This window comes from Symsagittifera roscoffensis, chromosome 10, assembly GCF_963678635.1.
Source record: "Symsagittifera roscoffensis chromosome 10, txSymRosc1.1, whole genome shotgun sequence".
Classification (NCBI taxonomy): domain Eukaryota; kingdom Metazoa; phylum Xenacoelomorpha; order Acoela; family Convolutidae; genus Symsagittifera; species Symsagittifera roscoffensis.
Genome location: NC_087071.1, coordinates 7891531 through 7909264, shown reverse-complemented (window position 1 = coordinate 7909264; position 17734 = coordinate 7891531). Strand labels below are relative to the sequence as shown.

The following is a 17734-nucleotide window of genomic DNA, read 5'->3' as shown; positions in this document are numbered from 1 at the left end:
GATAAAAACGTTAATCTTTGTCACATTTGTAACATCCCTAATTATGACAATATGTAAATGTATAAAAAAGGCAATAGTAACATTTGCAGTAGCCACAATCCTTCTGATTCTATTCATCGAAGAATACTATAACAAACATAAATCTTCTCACTAAAATATACAAAATTGCAAACACACTTTCAAAATTGCTAACCAAACACCCCCATACCAGTCCTCACCGACAACTTCCCAAGAAAACCCAACAAAACCAACAACTACTCAAAACCCCAAACATCCACACGAATTTCATTTCAAGATAACCCATATACTTTTGAGCGACAAGCCCCTTTATCTGAACCCCTAGAACCAGTTCAAAGACAAGCATCATTAAGTGAACCAACATATAATCTATACCCCACACTACAACAAGACTTAAATCGAATCCGACACTTTAGTCAAAATCAAAATACACTCGAAGTAAATAGACAAATCATACATCCAAGAAGAAATAGAAATTTTCAAACCCCCAGAATTACCTTTAGTATACCACAATCTCCAACACCATCATCTTCAGAAAATTCCAGTATAACACTACCAGATACACCAACTCTAACTCCTAATATTCACTCAGAAAATTTAGGATCAACACCAACTTCAGCACAAATACGTGAAAACCCTTTTAATCCACCAAACCCAAACGAACGTTTACCTCGTTGGGCAACACAATCCTACTCACAAGGAGAACCTAAGGACATTGCACACCGACTAAAGATTCCATATGTTACAATCTACCATTGCATACACATGATGAAGATCATTTTCATCACCCACAAATTCTCAAACTAGCCTTCGGTACACACACCGAATGGATTTTAAACAGAGATAAAAGACATAACGAAATTTATCAAAAAATAACAAAAAAATTGTTACAACGACAAAACATTGATCAGCAAAAAAATCAAAGATTTACACCAGCCGCCGATCTAAAAATAGGAACATTTGTTTTAATACCCAACTTTCAAACACAAAAAGGAATTTCTAAAAAATTACAACCACTTCGAAAAGGACCCTACCAAATAATCGACAAACCAACTGAAGTCACATATAAACTTGTAGATACAGCAAAAAAAGAAATTGTTCAACACAGAAACAATTTATTACCTTATTATCCGAAAGAATACGCTTTACGCGAATTAACTCAACTATATTCCTTCACCGGTTTAAAAGTTATTCAAAATAACACACAATTAGAACAAAAATTAGATGAAAATCATAAAAATCAAGATACACAAGTTCAAAAACAAGACAAAATTCACAAAGACGCAAACACCCAAAAAACAAATAACTTAGAAAAAGAAAGAAAAAATAGAAAAATGATAGACAAAATTTTACCACAAGAACAGAAAGAAAAATCTACACATAGAGATTCATCAAGACTTAGAAACCAACCACGGAAAAATTATAAAACATTCATCCCACAATCTAAAATATTAAAGAAAGTTGAATTTCACAACTGAATTTATTTCTTTCTTCAAAACATTTTCATCTCATTATCCATCTTACACATTTTCACTTTCGTATTTTCCAAATAACATGCTGAAAATAACACCAAAAATCTAGTTCAAAATCAACCAATAAGATTCATTCAAATCAACCACTTTCGAATCTCTAAAAATACCAACCTCTTAGCAGATAGATATTAATCTCCAGGCATATCTGTAACTATAACTTTACAACCTCCAGGTCAAAAATAGGCAACTCGCTAAACTTTGACAACTAAAATAAATACCACGATAATCTTCCAACCCTCCCCTATCTAATAACCCAAAGATCAACAATATTTTCCCAAAATTACCTTCCAAAACCCCCCAACCAAAAATGGCAAATTAGCCTAAAGAAAAAATGAACCATGATCATTCAGCCTAAACTACAAATTTCTCAAAAATACCTCGGATTACCCTCCAAATAAAAATAAAGTCAAGAAGACCTCCCGAACACCATAAAATAAGCCCCCAACAATTTTTCAAGAAACTCAACCCACTTGTCAAAAAATCAAATAATAATCCGACCACACTTGAATATAGCCTCAGCAATTCAAAAAATATTCGACGAACAGATCATTTTCTCAAATGCTTCTCTCTTCTACAGTTCTCTTCCTAAAAAATATATTTCTAAACATTTTTCTCAAACTTTTCCTAATTTCTAAATTTTTCATACTATTTTGTACCGACATTTTTGAACTTTTTATAGTAATTCTAATAATTTTCATAAACATAATTTTGATTTTCTATACCCTCTACACCCTATATTCCTATTGTTCCCTACTCATTGATCATATATACAGGTACGATAATAGAATGATAAAAACGTTAATCTTTGTCACATTTGTAACATCCCTAATTATGACAATATGTAAATGTATAAAAAAGGCAATAGTAACATTTGCAGTAGCCACAATCCTTCTGATTCTATTCATCGAAGAATACTATAACAAACATAAATCTTCTCACTAAAATATACAAAATTGCAAACACACTTTCAAAATTGCTAACCAAACACCCCCATACCAGTCCTCACCGACAACTTCCCAAGAAAACCCAACAAAACCAACAACTACTCAAAACCCCAAACATCCACACGAATTTCATTTCAAGATAACCCATATACTTTTGAGCGACAAGCCCCTTTATCTGAACCCCTAGAACCAGTTCAAAGACAAGCATCATTAAGTGAACCAACATATAATCTATACCCCACACTACAACAAGACTTAAATCGAATCCGACACTTTAGTCAAAATCAAAATACACTCGAAGTAAATAGACAAATCATACATCCAAGAAGAAATAGAAATTTTCAAACCCCCAGAATTACCTTTAGTATACCACAATCTCCAACACCATCATCTTCAGAAAATTCCAGTATAACACTACCAGATACACCAACTCTAACTCCTAATATTCACTCAGAAAATTTAGGATCAACACCAACTTCAGCACAAATACGTGAAAACCCTTTTAATCCACCAAACCCAAACGAACGTTTACCTCGTTGGGCAACACAATCCTACTCACAAGGAGAACCTAACTTAGTTAATGACCCAGTAAATACTTCGTCAGAAACAACATTTTCATCCTTACCAGAAACACTATCACTTCCATCAACACCATCCTTAAGTCAAATTTCACCATCAATTTTTCCCCTCAACATCTCACACGATATTGAAGCTAGATATAGTGAAAAATCTACAAATATACCTCTCAGACTAGATTGGATTACATTTGTAGCACCAACTCCACTGTTAGGACAACATAACGAAAGCCACCGACTACACAGTTGGGCAATAAACCGACTACAAAACAGACAAGATATCCACGAAGATATCCGAGAACATAATGTTCAAATACTAAATCAAAACAGCCTTCAATTAAAATTCGAAATCACAGTTAAACTTAATAATATCGTTCAGCATCCTTTTCCACTTAGCCCCTCTAACATTACAGCTCAAACACTACCACCACCATTTATTACAACAGAAGTAATCTATAAATACGATAGATACACAAAAACCACAATTGGATATATAACATTTTATAACCCATATTCAGGACTATCGTACACGTGTATCTTTTAAAGATATTACTATTTTTAAACATCCTTTTTCTCACACTTTCTGAACAGAATATAAGTCCATCTCCTCGGACAGGACCTCAAGATTTACTAGTAACACATTATGATTGTGAAGAAAACGAACAAAAAACATTACAAAAATATGAAATAAATCAAGTTACACAATGCGAAACAGAACCACAAGCTATAGAACTACAAACGTAATGGCAACACTATACTCAAAACCCCGAGCAACAACAGTCACCGGATATAAATTTACAGCAAGATTTTCAGAAAAAGAAAGTACACTGCTCACAAGTTTCAAACGGAAATAAAAATAGACTAGATCACGAATCGTTTTACCAAAGTAATATAGAAAGACTTTTACATCTCAATCCCGATGATTGTAAAGTCGAATAACATAGGTTAAACCTTACAAAAAACAAACACTCAGACAGACAAATAGTACACTTCCATGTTTTTAGCGACTCTGTACACCAAGCAGAACTTGAACGCTATCAAGGACATATAAAATTAGATGACAAATATCCATTTAATGGCGCACACGAACGTTTAACTTATGACCCTGAAGATAAACATTGGGTTCCACACATTGGAATCAACGATCCCTCAAACTGCAAAGCAGATACAAAAAATAGAGGATACCAACAAATAATGTTTTTTGATTGGAAAATACAACTAGAAAAAATACAACTCACACGAGATTTAGAAGATAACACAATGATCTATCAAGGAATTAGATTACCTTGTAAAAATGATCAAGGATATTGTGACCCTACAACGAGAACCCAAGCAACAACTGTTTGGTTTCCCGAAGACACTTGCACAACATTTCAAGTAGCAAAGATACACGCTAGAATGATAAAATTCCACAAAAAATATTTCATAGAATCCATCCCATATGAAGAAGTAAACATACATCGCAAACGCAGTTACGATTTCAAAAATCTAGATATAATAGAAAACAAACTTACACGTTTTCAAATCTACCACGAAACAGAATTTGCATGTAAATACACAACTCCACTTCACAAAACACAATACTCCGAAATACTTGTCGAATACGAACAAGGTTTCGACATGACTACCGGAAAAGTTAAAATAGACCCACACGCGACAGCAATATATAAATACGAAGGAAAACCCTACACTCCAGTTAAATTTCAAAAATATGTAGCTCAACCAGGAGGAAAATTAACACCAATTGATGAACACAGTACACGATTACAAGAACTATCACTTCTGAATACAACATATTTTGGAAACATACATTATGACATTCACCTAGACATGAAACTACACTACACAATTAGTAGAGTTTTTCAAGAAATGTCACTCTCAGAATTAGAAACATTACATCGACTATGCGAATTAGAAAGAACACAAATTTTACAATCACTCGCATTAGCAGTATTAAAAATACCCTACGCAGGATATTTATTTCAGGAAATAGATCAAACTTCCTTGACTACGAAGGAAACATCTTATGGTTTTATACTTGCACTAAAAAAGTATCACCATTATATGTCTTTGAAGATAAACGTTGCTACAAAAGAATACCCATATTCTACAAAAACAAAGTACACTTTGTCGATACACTCTCAAGACGAACATATTTTTGGGACACCGCAGTTCCATGTGGATCTGAAAGTAGCCACAATGTAATACAATTAAACCCAGACGAAGATAAATACTACCTATTAGCACCATATCCTACATTAATGCAACCACTTAAAAAGTTTTCACCAGAAAGCATCAGAGCCACTGCTAGAAACCCCAATATAGATTTACAATCCATTGGAATTTACTCTAAATCTGATATACAACATCACATTAGAACACAACAATTCCAAGAACTACTTACACAAATGGATACTATACAAAGACAATCAATTGATCAAAATTTAAGAAAACTTGCAGAAACAGCAGGATTTGCAGATATCTACAACCAAGATAATAGCGGATATTTTAGAGACATTAAAGACTATATTTATTTAAATGGCGAAAAATACAGTCCACAAGATGTTTTACCCATAAACATTTTCAATTTTGTCACCTTAAAAAACGAGATACTCGCTTTTCTAGGATGGCCCTATTACATCTTAGAAAGATTGACTATCTTATACGCTATGTTCAATTTTGTAGGATTTGTTTTCTCACTATTAAAAGGAATCTATAATACATGCGCTATACACACACAAGTTAACCGCCAAGCAAGTGTAGCACGCATATTATTTGCAGAATTTTTTGGAATATTTTCGTCATCCATAAACAAAATACTTCTCGACGCACAAATCAAAGAATACAATACAAAACTAGCCACAAGACCAAATACATATGACGAAGAACACAATAACGTAGATCCAACCCCTACAGCACCACAAGTACCAGCCCTACCACAAAATCACCCCTAATCCTTAGTCCCCAGAAATTTTCGAAATCTCACAATTACAAATAACACAAATTTTTGACCCCATTCTCTACACAGCCCTATTCAACATATAACGACCAATCATTTACACAGCACACGATGAGCCGCCAACTTGGATCCCTCCATCGTTCAAATTCCCACCCAGCAAACCTCCAAAATCCAGTTCCCATTATTCCGCTTTTCGCTTTCCCCCCACCTGATTTTGTAATTAATATACCATCCAGCACGAATTCAGATACTTATACAGACACCTCAGTTTTTCGCACAATATCACAATTCAACAACTCAGACCTCGAAACCCCTGACGAATTTGCCAACTCCGAACCCTCTCCTTCCACGTATTCCCAAACCAACTCCCAAAATTTTTCACAACCCCCTTTTAAGCCTATAAACACCAGCTACCCACTACCATCTCTTTCCGTTCCCTCCTACCCATCTCAAGTCACCCCAACCTACCCTTCATCCCTTACAGATAGATCGACCAACAATTCCCCAGATATCCCTCAAGTCTCCTCCGAACTTGACAACTATATTACCCTCCAACAACAAATCATCCACCCCGATACCTTTACTATAAATCACCTTTCATCCGTGACAGCGAATTCTAGCCCCTCCACACCAACACCATTATCCGATCATACTCAATCACAAAATTCCACTGAAACATCCACTAGTACTAACCGAGCTTACCGCACTTTTAAAAGAAAATTCCCAAATAATCCATTCACTACTAAACCAGGCACCGCAAAAGAATATATTGATCATCCAAAACACAAAAATACCCGACAATTTTTACAAACTAACTTACCATCATTCCCTCAATACACTTTAAATACATCCACAATTAATGATAACAACACAAATTATGTAGACGAATACGTCCTAATCCCAACACTTCATTGGATATCATATTATCACTACTCTAACCCTCTTTACTTACCACTTTACAACACCTTCACAGACACCAAAAATTGTAAAGACATGTTACACAAACTAACCACAGCACTCAAATTACAACAATTCACTTATGTAGGTTTCAAAAAATTACTAAAAGAATTTACTGCACCCCGCGCTAACGAATTCACCATTGAATACTCTGATCATAATATCATCCGCCCTAACCACGATCAATTCCTAGATGACGACCGCTTTGCTAATCCACAATTAACCGAAAAATTTTTTATCTCCACACCATATATTTTCACAATTAACATCTTTGATAAAAGACACGACCACATCATTTCCGAAGCCCTCATTAACGCACACGCCTATCAAAGCTTTTTAGAAAAATTTGATTTATTCACACTAACCTTTCACTTCCTTACACCGCACGAACGCGATCTGCACTGCTCCCACGATATTATGTTGCGCACTAAACAAACGCACACTTATACAGATTATCGTTTTATTCAAAATCACTTCCATCTACATACACCCTCACGACAACCCCACCATCGCTTCCAATTCATTAACTCGAAATACACATCACCGTTTTTCCTTAACTTCACCTATTGCATAAAAGATACTAACCTTCACGGCATCCTCCGCAATTATGACCCCATAAACTAAATGTATATATTCTGTCCCATCATCAACTCCTTCCAAGATAAAGAATCCCGACCCTTCCTCGTCCCGCATGAATTCCTACAACCTATAGAAATCCCTATCCTTGAATTTATACACAACGCTAAATATAACCACAAACTTTATAATTTAATTAACAACACACCTCATGAATTTGCAGTAGGCACAGAAGAACTAAATATCATCAAAACACTTCAATTGCTTTGGCCACTGCTTCAAACTAAAAATATCATCTGCATTTTAGCTAAATTACTAACATCATCAGAACTAATTCAAGACCTTTTTCCCCATGGATTTTTCCCGGAAGACTAGGTAAGTATATTTTAAATTCTATTCACTAATAAATATGAAAGTTCCTAACCATTCTTTATAATGTTTCATTTTCTTTTTCTAGCCCTTTCATCATCATCATCTACAACAAATGAAAAATACAAAAACTAGGAAACTTTTCAAAGAATTCTATCCATACTCGCACAGCTCGCCTATGAAGAATTGTTTAAAATAATGATTTTATGTTTCAAGTTTTCAATAACAACAACTCCAACTAATGATAACAAGTTTCCAACTTTCCTTTAACCCGGTTGGAATGGAATTGTACACTATACTAAACTAACCAACGCGAATGACTAAACACCACAAATCATAAAATAACAGAATGACTAAGAAAAGAACACCAACGGTACCCAAACCGGATTAACCCAGCTTAAAACTGGATAATTTATTCTTTTGAAAACTATTACAAAGTCAACGAAAGAACTAATAAAACACAAAAAAGTCGAAAGACACACCCATACCAAAAACAATTCGATTTTTGAGAAAATGACACAACCATAAACAACATAAGAAAACCCAGAAACACTCACCATATAATGTTAACACAAAACAGGACCCTTCAAAGAAAAAGCACGAAATCATACTCCCACTCCTGGCCTAACCCACCAGGAAGGACGTCCTGAGCATGCTCTATAGCCGGCCTAACCCACCGCGCTACACCACGCTTTGTGACCCCACCACTAATTTTAATAAGAGGTACTCAAGGGTGAGTAACTCTTCAAAATAACTAAACTAAAATAAAAAGCTTTTGTGAAAACAATTAACCAAGATCATAACTAAAAAACAATTAACAAAAAATTATAAAATGTAAAATTATAATATGCAGTATATAGATCACATACAACAACCAAGACGAACATCCAAAGACTAGACGATCCCATCACAAATGAATGACAGAATGACTATCAATCACAACCGACATGCCGCACACAATCACAACTCAAAGGATTTAGAGTACGAATTGGCTTCGCAGCAAAGGACTTCATTGAATCAGACCAATGACCACCTCGATGTTCAAGCATACGTACAGATCCGAGAAACACGGCACCTCTTCCAAACACGAGCTCCATGCCATCTCCAGACTAGGATTGATCACAATCACCCTTCTACAAATGCAAGCACAGATGACATAGCAAGGCATTTGAATTCTGAAATCTAAAAAGATTTCCTTCATTGGGGATCACCTTCGTTGTTGAACAACGATGATAAACTTCAACGTCCTGGACCTTCCTTAAGACATTGGTTCAAAGTCAAGGACCTCTCTTCTCCAGAAAACGAGAAAAAAAGAAAATGATGTTCGCCAAATACAACCGTTCATCATCCATCCTTCACGTACAGAGTAAAAAAGATAAAACTCAAAAAACTCTGTAAAACCCGGATGGGTGGAACCTAATCCGAACTACATATTTTATTATTTATAAATTAGATATTAAATCACTGTAAAGTATTTAATACTAACCAATCACAATCCATCTAACAAACTATCCACTTATTTGTAAGTGCTGAAATTACTTGTAATTTCAGCACCAGAGAGAATTGAATTTAACTTAGAAAACAGTTGACTCTTTCCGAGTACTTCAGCAGCCGCAACAATACCAGTATACTCTAGATCTTTTGAGCCTAGCAGAGACTAGTTAAACACCCTGAGACTAGTAGTATTGAGAGTAAGATTAGGATCGGTATTAGACTAAGAAGTTGCACGAATCTATCCGGCCGAAAATAAGATAGCGTGACGAGCAGACGGTGTACCCTATCCGAAATTACTCTATGAGCTAGACCTCCATACCTAACTCACATGCTAGCAAATCACCCAAAATTAGAGTTTTGAAATTTACGAGGCGCTCATTCATTCCGGTACCCAACAAAGGCTTGTAACCAGGATAGAAAATTTAAATATATATAATCGAACCCGGTTTTCTGTGTTTCCTGTATAGAAACCTGTTTTTCTTTATCTATCGTTAGGAATTTACTATTTTTTTATTATAAATTTTAGTCGTAGCAAAACAATGCAAAATAGCACCTGCTATAAAAAGTGTTACTTTGCCTTAGTTTACTACACCTACTACTAGACTAGAGCTCAGGAAACACGTGTATCATTAGGATAAAACTATATTTGTGAGCGTATATGTACGTATTAATACAGTAAACTATCTTTTTCAAGCGTTTGAAATAGAAACAGTGTATTTGTCTTACAGCCCGAAGGTAAATTTTTCAGAAGGTAATCAAATCGAGTTCTCTGGATAAACCCTGTATTAAGGGCACCTCTATTGAGTCGTAATTTTACGATCAGTTATTGGATTTTTAAGCAGCCATTTTTTCAGCAAACGTAAACTTGAAAAGTTGACTGATTTTCTTTTTTGCATGCAACCCAATCTAGATATGAGGAATGATTTTTTTCAACAGTTAATTATATAATAACCTACTCCTCTGCGAATTGAACTGGTGATGTTTTCGTAAATAAAATGAAATTATCGTATTGAGTTTAAGTTCATGTCATCAAATATGAACGCAAAATGTCATTTTTAAGATAGTGGTTTCAACGATCATATATATTTATGAAGCGCTAATTTTTTGATGAAATTGAAAAATCAAAAGAAAACGACACTTTGAGATTTTCTCCATAGGACGAGTATGCTGACCGTTCTACTGCCGTAGTTGATTAACCAAACGCATGCTAACAGAACGTGGCCTATCAGACTGTTATACTTAGAAATCCAACTGCAGTCACCAGCTTTTGATTTTTACTCATTTGATGAGAAATATGGTCAAATTTTTAGCTTTGAAACGTTCTTGCGGGGCTAAATAGTCCTAATCAAGCCAGAAAATTTCTAAAAGACATATTCCAAACAGCGTTAACGATTACGATGGTCGATTTTGCTTTTGTAGCCTTAAAAAAGAACCTTTGATGCTCCGAGATTAAACGAGTCACAACCAGCAGATGTGAGCGGACGATCTATTAGAGAGCACTGCTTCTGCAAGACAAATGCAGTTGTCAGACGCAAAAAAAAATAAATAAACGAAAACTGTATTTGTGTCAGACAACAGAACACTCAATGCTCAAAAATACGTATTTCATGGAACTGAAGAACTGATAATTAAAGTTTAACAAAATTAATGTTCAAAAATACGTGTTTTATGGATGTCCAGAACTGATAGTTACCTAGAAATGATCTTAAGTTTGTCGGGTGGCTTTTGATTTAAAATTACCATCAAGTTAATTCCAACTTAAATTAAAACTCAAAAAAGTGTAGTTAAGAATAACTTATTTTATTTAATGAAGTTTTCACAGTGTTAATACAGTAAGAAAAAAAAGGCTACGCTGTTCAATAAATCAATTGAAACATTTGCAAATAAAAAAAAGATTTTGAAGGTTTATTCATCTTTTGTTTATTCATTAAAAAAAAGTTTAATTTTTTAAAAAGTTTTTTTTTTGGTTTTGACAAACAAGAAGTGAAACAAATGTGCATTTGAAATTTTACACTGAAAACTACAAAATACGGTAACAAAAAAAATGGTTTTATTGGCAAAAAAAACTGTTTTTCGAAGAAAAACTATGAAGTTGAAAAAAAATCAAAAGCATTGCTCAAAAACGAAATGTATCTTCTTAAAACAAAAAAGATCGGCCGCCAATTCTAATTATTACAGCGGACTATATTTCTATTATTTAATCAATTGTGACCTAGTCTTAGTTAATTTTTAAAAAAGATGAAATTGTGACCTAGTTTTACTTAATTTTAAAAAAAGAAGAAACTGAAATCAAAATTAATTTGTGATGCGTTTTTGAACTGTTTTGTTATTTTACACCAAAAAAAGAATGAAGCAAAAATAGAGCAAATTTTTTGGTAGAATCTGAACAGAAAAGAAACTTTTTTTCATATAAAAAAAAAACAGTTTTTGAAGTAAAATAACAGGAAATAAATTGTGCACTGCCAATTTAAGATAAATTTCTTTTTTTAAAATAAGAAAGATGACGATTTGGAGTCCTATTATATACTTTGGTCTCGAATGGCACAAAAGCTGTAAATTTTTGTTTTGATTTTGTTTTTTTTTCCGATTGGAAACTTGAAACATTTATTCTACTTTCTTATTCATGACATGAATTGTCTCACATGAATTAAAGAAAAATGTGGTGATTTTTTTTAATAATAGCATGATTTGTTCCGCAATAATGAGTAATAATAAATTTGACTTCAACAAAGTGACCTTTAAGACATGTTCATCAAATTGTCTTGAATATTTGGCGAACAAAATTGAAAAAAATATCGAAGTCTACAGTAAGTCAACAGGGACAACTCAGCCCCCCACAACGCAGCCCAGGACACAACCAGCGGTTCTACCTCAAGTGCCATAGTCAGAGCCCAAGTGCCGGTCTACCAAAAGTGGCATAGTCAGAGCCCAAGTGCCGGTCTATCAAGTGCCAGTCTACCTCAAGTGCCAAGTCAGGCTAGATCTATTTCGAAAAATTTTTTTCACATCCAATTTGTGCTTATGCTTGAAAACTATAGTCAATTTACAAAACTTCTAGACCAAAAACTGAAAACAAAAACAGGCATGATTCAATTGTTCAGTAAATCTTCCCCTCAATCAAAAATCATTAAGCTTGTGCTCGTCAGCCGAAACCCAAACTGTGCTAGATCTTAATAATTGTGCTAAGTTTTTTTTGAGTAGTCTTTATTAGCAAAAACTTAAGAAATATACAACCCTAGATATGTAATGCTAATCTTCAATTGTTCAATTTAATTTTAATCCTCGGGGTAATAAAGTAGTACCTGAACACACACAAAAAAAACAAGGTTCCCACTTATACAAAAAAAAACTTATAGCCAAAACCCGATAGCCAAAACTTTCTAGCCCAAAACTAGCTGCTGCGAATTTTCAAAAGCCCATTTTTCCGAAACGTTTTCTTTAAACCCATAACTACAAAAGGTTTTACTAGCCACATCTACAAAACTTTCTACAAAAATTGTGAAAGTCTCAAAATTTTTTTACCCATTTGAACATTAAAAAAAATATATTCACCGCTTAGTCCTTAACCATAATTAAAAAGCTCATAACTGCGTGAGCTGTAGCTCACTTTGTTTAATTAACCACCGGGTTAACCCTATGGCTGGTTGACTTTAACAGAAAATTAAACGTAACTTATAGCAAAAATCTTGAGAAAGCTCAAAAAAGCTTCATTACCGGAACTACTTTGCGATCGCTGCCATCCGAGCTCGTTAACTTTTAATACATTTTTTCTACTCTTTGTACTACTTTCTCGAAAGGCTCCAACGAAGCCAACATTACAACAGCTACTCAATCAATGGAGACGCCGCTACAGTACTTTCGAGGAGCTTGAGGAAGAAGTAACGAGGCAAATAGCCAACTCAAGCGAAATCGAGTACTTTAAACTCAGTTTTCAGGAGATAACCACTTGTTTTGACCTGCTTGATACGCTCGCAGACGACTTAGCCGCGTTTTCTACTCAGGAAGCACAAGACTGCCTCAACACTGCTTCAACGCTACGAAAACGAAAGTGCGACCTACTAATCAATGTTAGAAAATACGAAAAGGTCTTAACAAACGATGGTTTAGTTTCCACAAGGTCAAACAGCCCACTTAGAGTGCAAGGCACATCTACAACAGCCAGTGTACCACTAAGAAGCTCAAATACTACTGAAAGCTTGGCCAACAACTTCATCAGTACTACGGCTGCCGACGTCTCATTTACACATCCACCTACTGCTTGGGTACACTCGACTTAGACGCTCCCCAGCGGTACAGTTTCCCACCTCTACCGGGAAGCAACAGAGCTATGGATCAGACAATCAACAGTGTCATCACTACTTCTACAACTGATTTCAGATCAGTCTCACCGTCTGCAAGCCCATGTATTTTCAACTTTCGAGCTCCTCTACGCTACAACTTCTCGCCTCCACCAGTTTCCAATGAAAATCACATTTGGAACAATAACTCAAGACACGAAGCCCAGATGTCAACTGGCAATAACCGATATGGTCTGCTAAAAACTTCAATTGCAAAACGTCCTGCTACTACATCTGAACAGTTCGTTACCAACCACTTCAACGACCATCATAGGACTATCCTACAATCACACGAACAACTACGCAACAGCCTTTTCAATAATGAACAAAAACAGGTCACCAACCACACTACCAGTCATGCGACCACTGCCATCAACTACAGTTTGAAAGGATTCAAATTACCAGATTTAAAACTACAAATGTTTGACGGCAACCCACTGGAGTGTAACAACTGGTTCGAACTCTTCCAGACTGCGATTGGCAACAATCCACGCCTAATCCCGGTTGAAAAAATAACTTATTTGCAGTCATTAGGCACTGATAATGCTAAATCTCTAATAGAGAGCTACGGAACCAATTCTTCTCAGTATGAACATGCAATACTTGAATTAGTGCGTAGATAAGGTAACCCAAAATATGTGGTGTCAGCGTTCATCAGGGAACTTGAGAAGTTTGACAAATTGATACTAAGCGAACCACAGGGCTTTATAAGATACGCTGCTTTCCTACGGAAACTAATCCACAACTTCGAATTCAACGGCTACACCGCTGATCTAAATTCTAGTAACCTGACCCGACTTGCTCGATCAAAACTCCCAGTAAGAGTACTAATGAAGTGGGAAGAACACTGCGTGCTGCACGATCTCGATTATGCTACACTCAAAGACTTGACGCAGTACCTCAAAAACTACTCGCGAGCATGCGAGAACCTGGACATAGAGCCGTCGACTTCAAATCAAGTGGGACGAAATCGCCAACCTATGAAGCAACAACAACCCGACAGCCGACCCAACCAATTTACTTCTATGTCCAGGCAAAACTACGACAAATCTTCAGGCATATCAGCAAGACCAACAACATTAACATGTCCAATAGATAACCAAGTTCACTACCTTGGAAAAAGTCCGGACTTTTTGAAACTTCCCGTAGATCAACGGGCAGAGCTGGTGAAGCAACATAAGCTGTGCTTCAACTGCTTAGGCCAACACAGATTTTAGTTAATGCACATCGTCTATGCGATGTTTCATCAACAACTGCGGAGGGAAACACCATTCAACTCTACACATCGACAAAAAACCGTTTCAAACGCACAACCAAAAATCAAATAACATGCAGCTTGGCACTACAGTAACCAAGCCCTCGGAACAAGCTGAGGATCCAATCCAAAAAATGAACAACATCAGAAATCAGTTACAATTTATGCCGGTAACACTGTTTAACAATGGCATCAAACTAGATTGCTACGCCATACTCGACAACTGCAGCAGCTGCTCATATATCCTCAACAAAACAGATGAAACACTTCAGTACAAACCAAGCCAACAACTACAGCTTAGCGTACGAGGTGCTGTCAGTAAGGACAAAGTGTCTTCCTCGCTGATCCGGCTTAGTATCGGGCCACACAACGCTACAAAACCTACTTTCACGCTACAATCAGTCTATTCAGTTGAAGCTCTGAGTTTTGACGCTATCGACGCAAACAACCTTAATAAAACTAGCCCACTCTACAATCACCTTCGACTTGTCAACTTTCCTGAACTAGGCGACAACACAGTTCAAATTTTGCTTGGCGTAGATGCTTTCTGGAATATTGCGGAGCGCGATATTAGAAAAGGCCCTACAAGCAACCCTTACGCTGTACAAAACCTACTAGGTTGGACGATCACTGGCCCACTCAACCAGAAATCTAATAGTTCCGGATCAAATTCACACTCAACTAACTTCATCGACTTAAATGATCAAGAAGACGCTAATCTCACTGATTTAGTGGAAAATTTCTGGAAAGTAGAAGGATCAGGCATCAAGGAAGATAACAAAGCTACATACTCTGATAAAAGCAAACGAAAACTAAGATTTATGGAAAAAAGTATTGAGCACGATGGAGATCGCTACAAAATAAATCTACTCTGGAAAAACAAAATAAAATTGCCAAACAATTATCCGGTAGCTAAAGCTCAACTGCTATTGCTACAAAAACGGCTCAGAAAAGACCCTGAAACAATGCAACTCTATGAGAAATCGCTTACTACCGACCTGGAAAATAACTACGTCAAGCCCGTTACTTTCCAATACCCACAACCTGAATTACTTTGGTACCTCCCACATCAACCTGTCACGAATCCAAACAAGCCCGGAAAGGTACGCAGAGTAGCCAACGCTGCCTCAACCTACAAGGGCGTCTCGCTGAACTCTTGCCTCGAAACTGGATCTGACCTCCTGAACAACATGTTTGGACTTCTACTACGATTCCGGGAAAAACCTGTGGCTGTATCGGCGGATATTGAAGGTATGTATATGCAAATAGGTATTCGAGATGAAGATCAAAAAGCGCTTCGCTTCCTTTGGCCTACTAAAAATGGTATCAAACAATACCAATACACGCGACTTATCTTTGGTGCAAAATGCTCACCATCCATTGCCATCTTTGCGCTTCATCAAACAGCTGCCGATTACTGCGTAACCAAACCCATTATTGCTCAACTGCTTCACAAAAGCTTTTACATGGACGACTTTGTTCACTCGTTCAACATGACACACGAGGCTAGAGACTCTACTACGCAACTAAAATCCTCCATAAGACAGGGGGGATTCAACCTAACTAAGTTCGTATCTAACACTAATGACGCGATCTACTCCATTGATGGAGGCGAAGTTTCTACTAATGCTACAGTGCATCGTATTCTGGTTGTCAAATGGGACACAACTGACGATACGATATTCGTGCAACCAACAACCAAGCTAAATATTACTACATCATCTACACTCCGAACAGTTCTCTCTACAGTAGCAAGGGTTTTCGACCCCTTAGGCATCCTAGCGCCGTTTGTCATAAAACTCAAAATTCTTCTGCAAAACTTGTGGAAGTCTGGTATCTCTTGGGACGAAACTGTGCCCAGTGACTTTGTTCCGATAATTGACAAATGGGTTGACCAATGCAAACAAGTACCCCCTGTTAGACTGCCTCGCTTACTTGGTCCACAGCTGTCACCTAGTGATATACAACTTCATGTTTTCTGCGACGCGTCGCAATACGCAATGGCTACGTGCATCTACTTCCGAACTGCTTGTAGCTCTGGCATACACACTACTTTCTTGATTGGCAGAACAAAGGTAGCACCACTGAACCAAGAGAGCATTCCTAAACTGGAATTACAAGCCGCCCTTATGGGTGCTCGGCTATGCGAGTTCGCTACTGATGAAATGCTATTAAAGCCCCACTACACTCACGTTTGGACGGATAGCACTACTGAAAACTTACTGCGCAAACAGATGTGTGAAATACTTACGTTATGCAAAGCCGAACAATGGAAACACATCCCTGGTAGACTCAACACAGCAGACAGTGCTACACGGGGAATTGAACTTAAAAGCAAAGCTCTGGTTGGATGCACCACAATTTCTACTCATTAATTCGCGCGCAAGGAAGTCTACGAAACTCACCTTTAACGGACGCAACAAAATATCCAATAATTCTTAACGCAAAGGACCCAATTGTGCGTATGATGATCGAAAGCGCTCATCGCCGCTGCATGCACCACGGCACTGAGTACATTCGCAACTACCTGCAACAAAATTTTGTCATCCTTGGGCTCCGAAAAACACTCAGACAGATAAGACATAACTGCTATCTCTGCAGAAGATTCCAAGGCAAAGGGCTACATCCACTCATGGCCGACTTGTCGCCAACTCGTTTCGACGATCCGTCTGACGACCCATTTCCATTCAAAAACACAGGAAGTGACTATATCAGGCC

The 17734-nt window shown here is 36.6% G+C and overlaps 1 protein-coding gene across 1 annotated transcript; it reads left to right on the top strand.

The window, feature by feature from the left end:
• The first annotated feature begins 15090 nt into the window (after nt 1-15090).
• LOC134854963 (uncharacterized) lies at nt 15091-17391 on the top strand. The gene has a single exon (XM_063871342.1). The coding sequence runs from the start codon at nt 15091-15093 to the stop codon at nt 17389-17391; it is 2301 nt and encodes a 766-aa protein (XP_063727412.1).
• Nucleotides 17392-17734: the final 343 nt, after the last annotated feature.

Bases quoted from the DNA above. Each gene is read 5' to 3' on its own strand.
- LOC134854963 (XM_063871342.1), top strand. From the start codon at position 15,091: ATGCAGCTTGGCACTACAGTAACCAAGCCCTCGGAACAAGCTGAGGAT.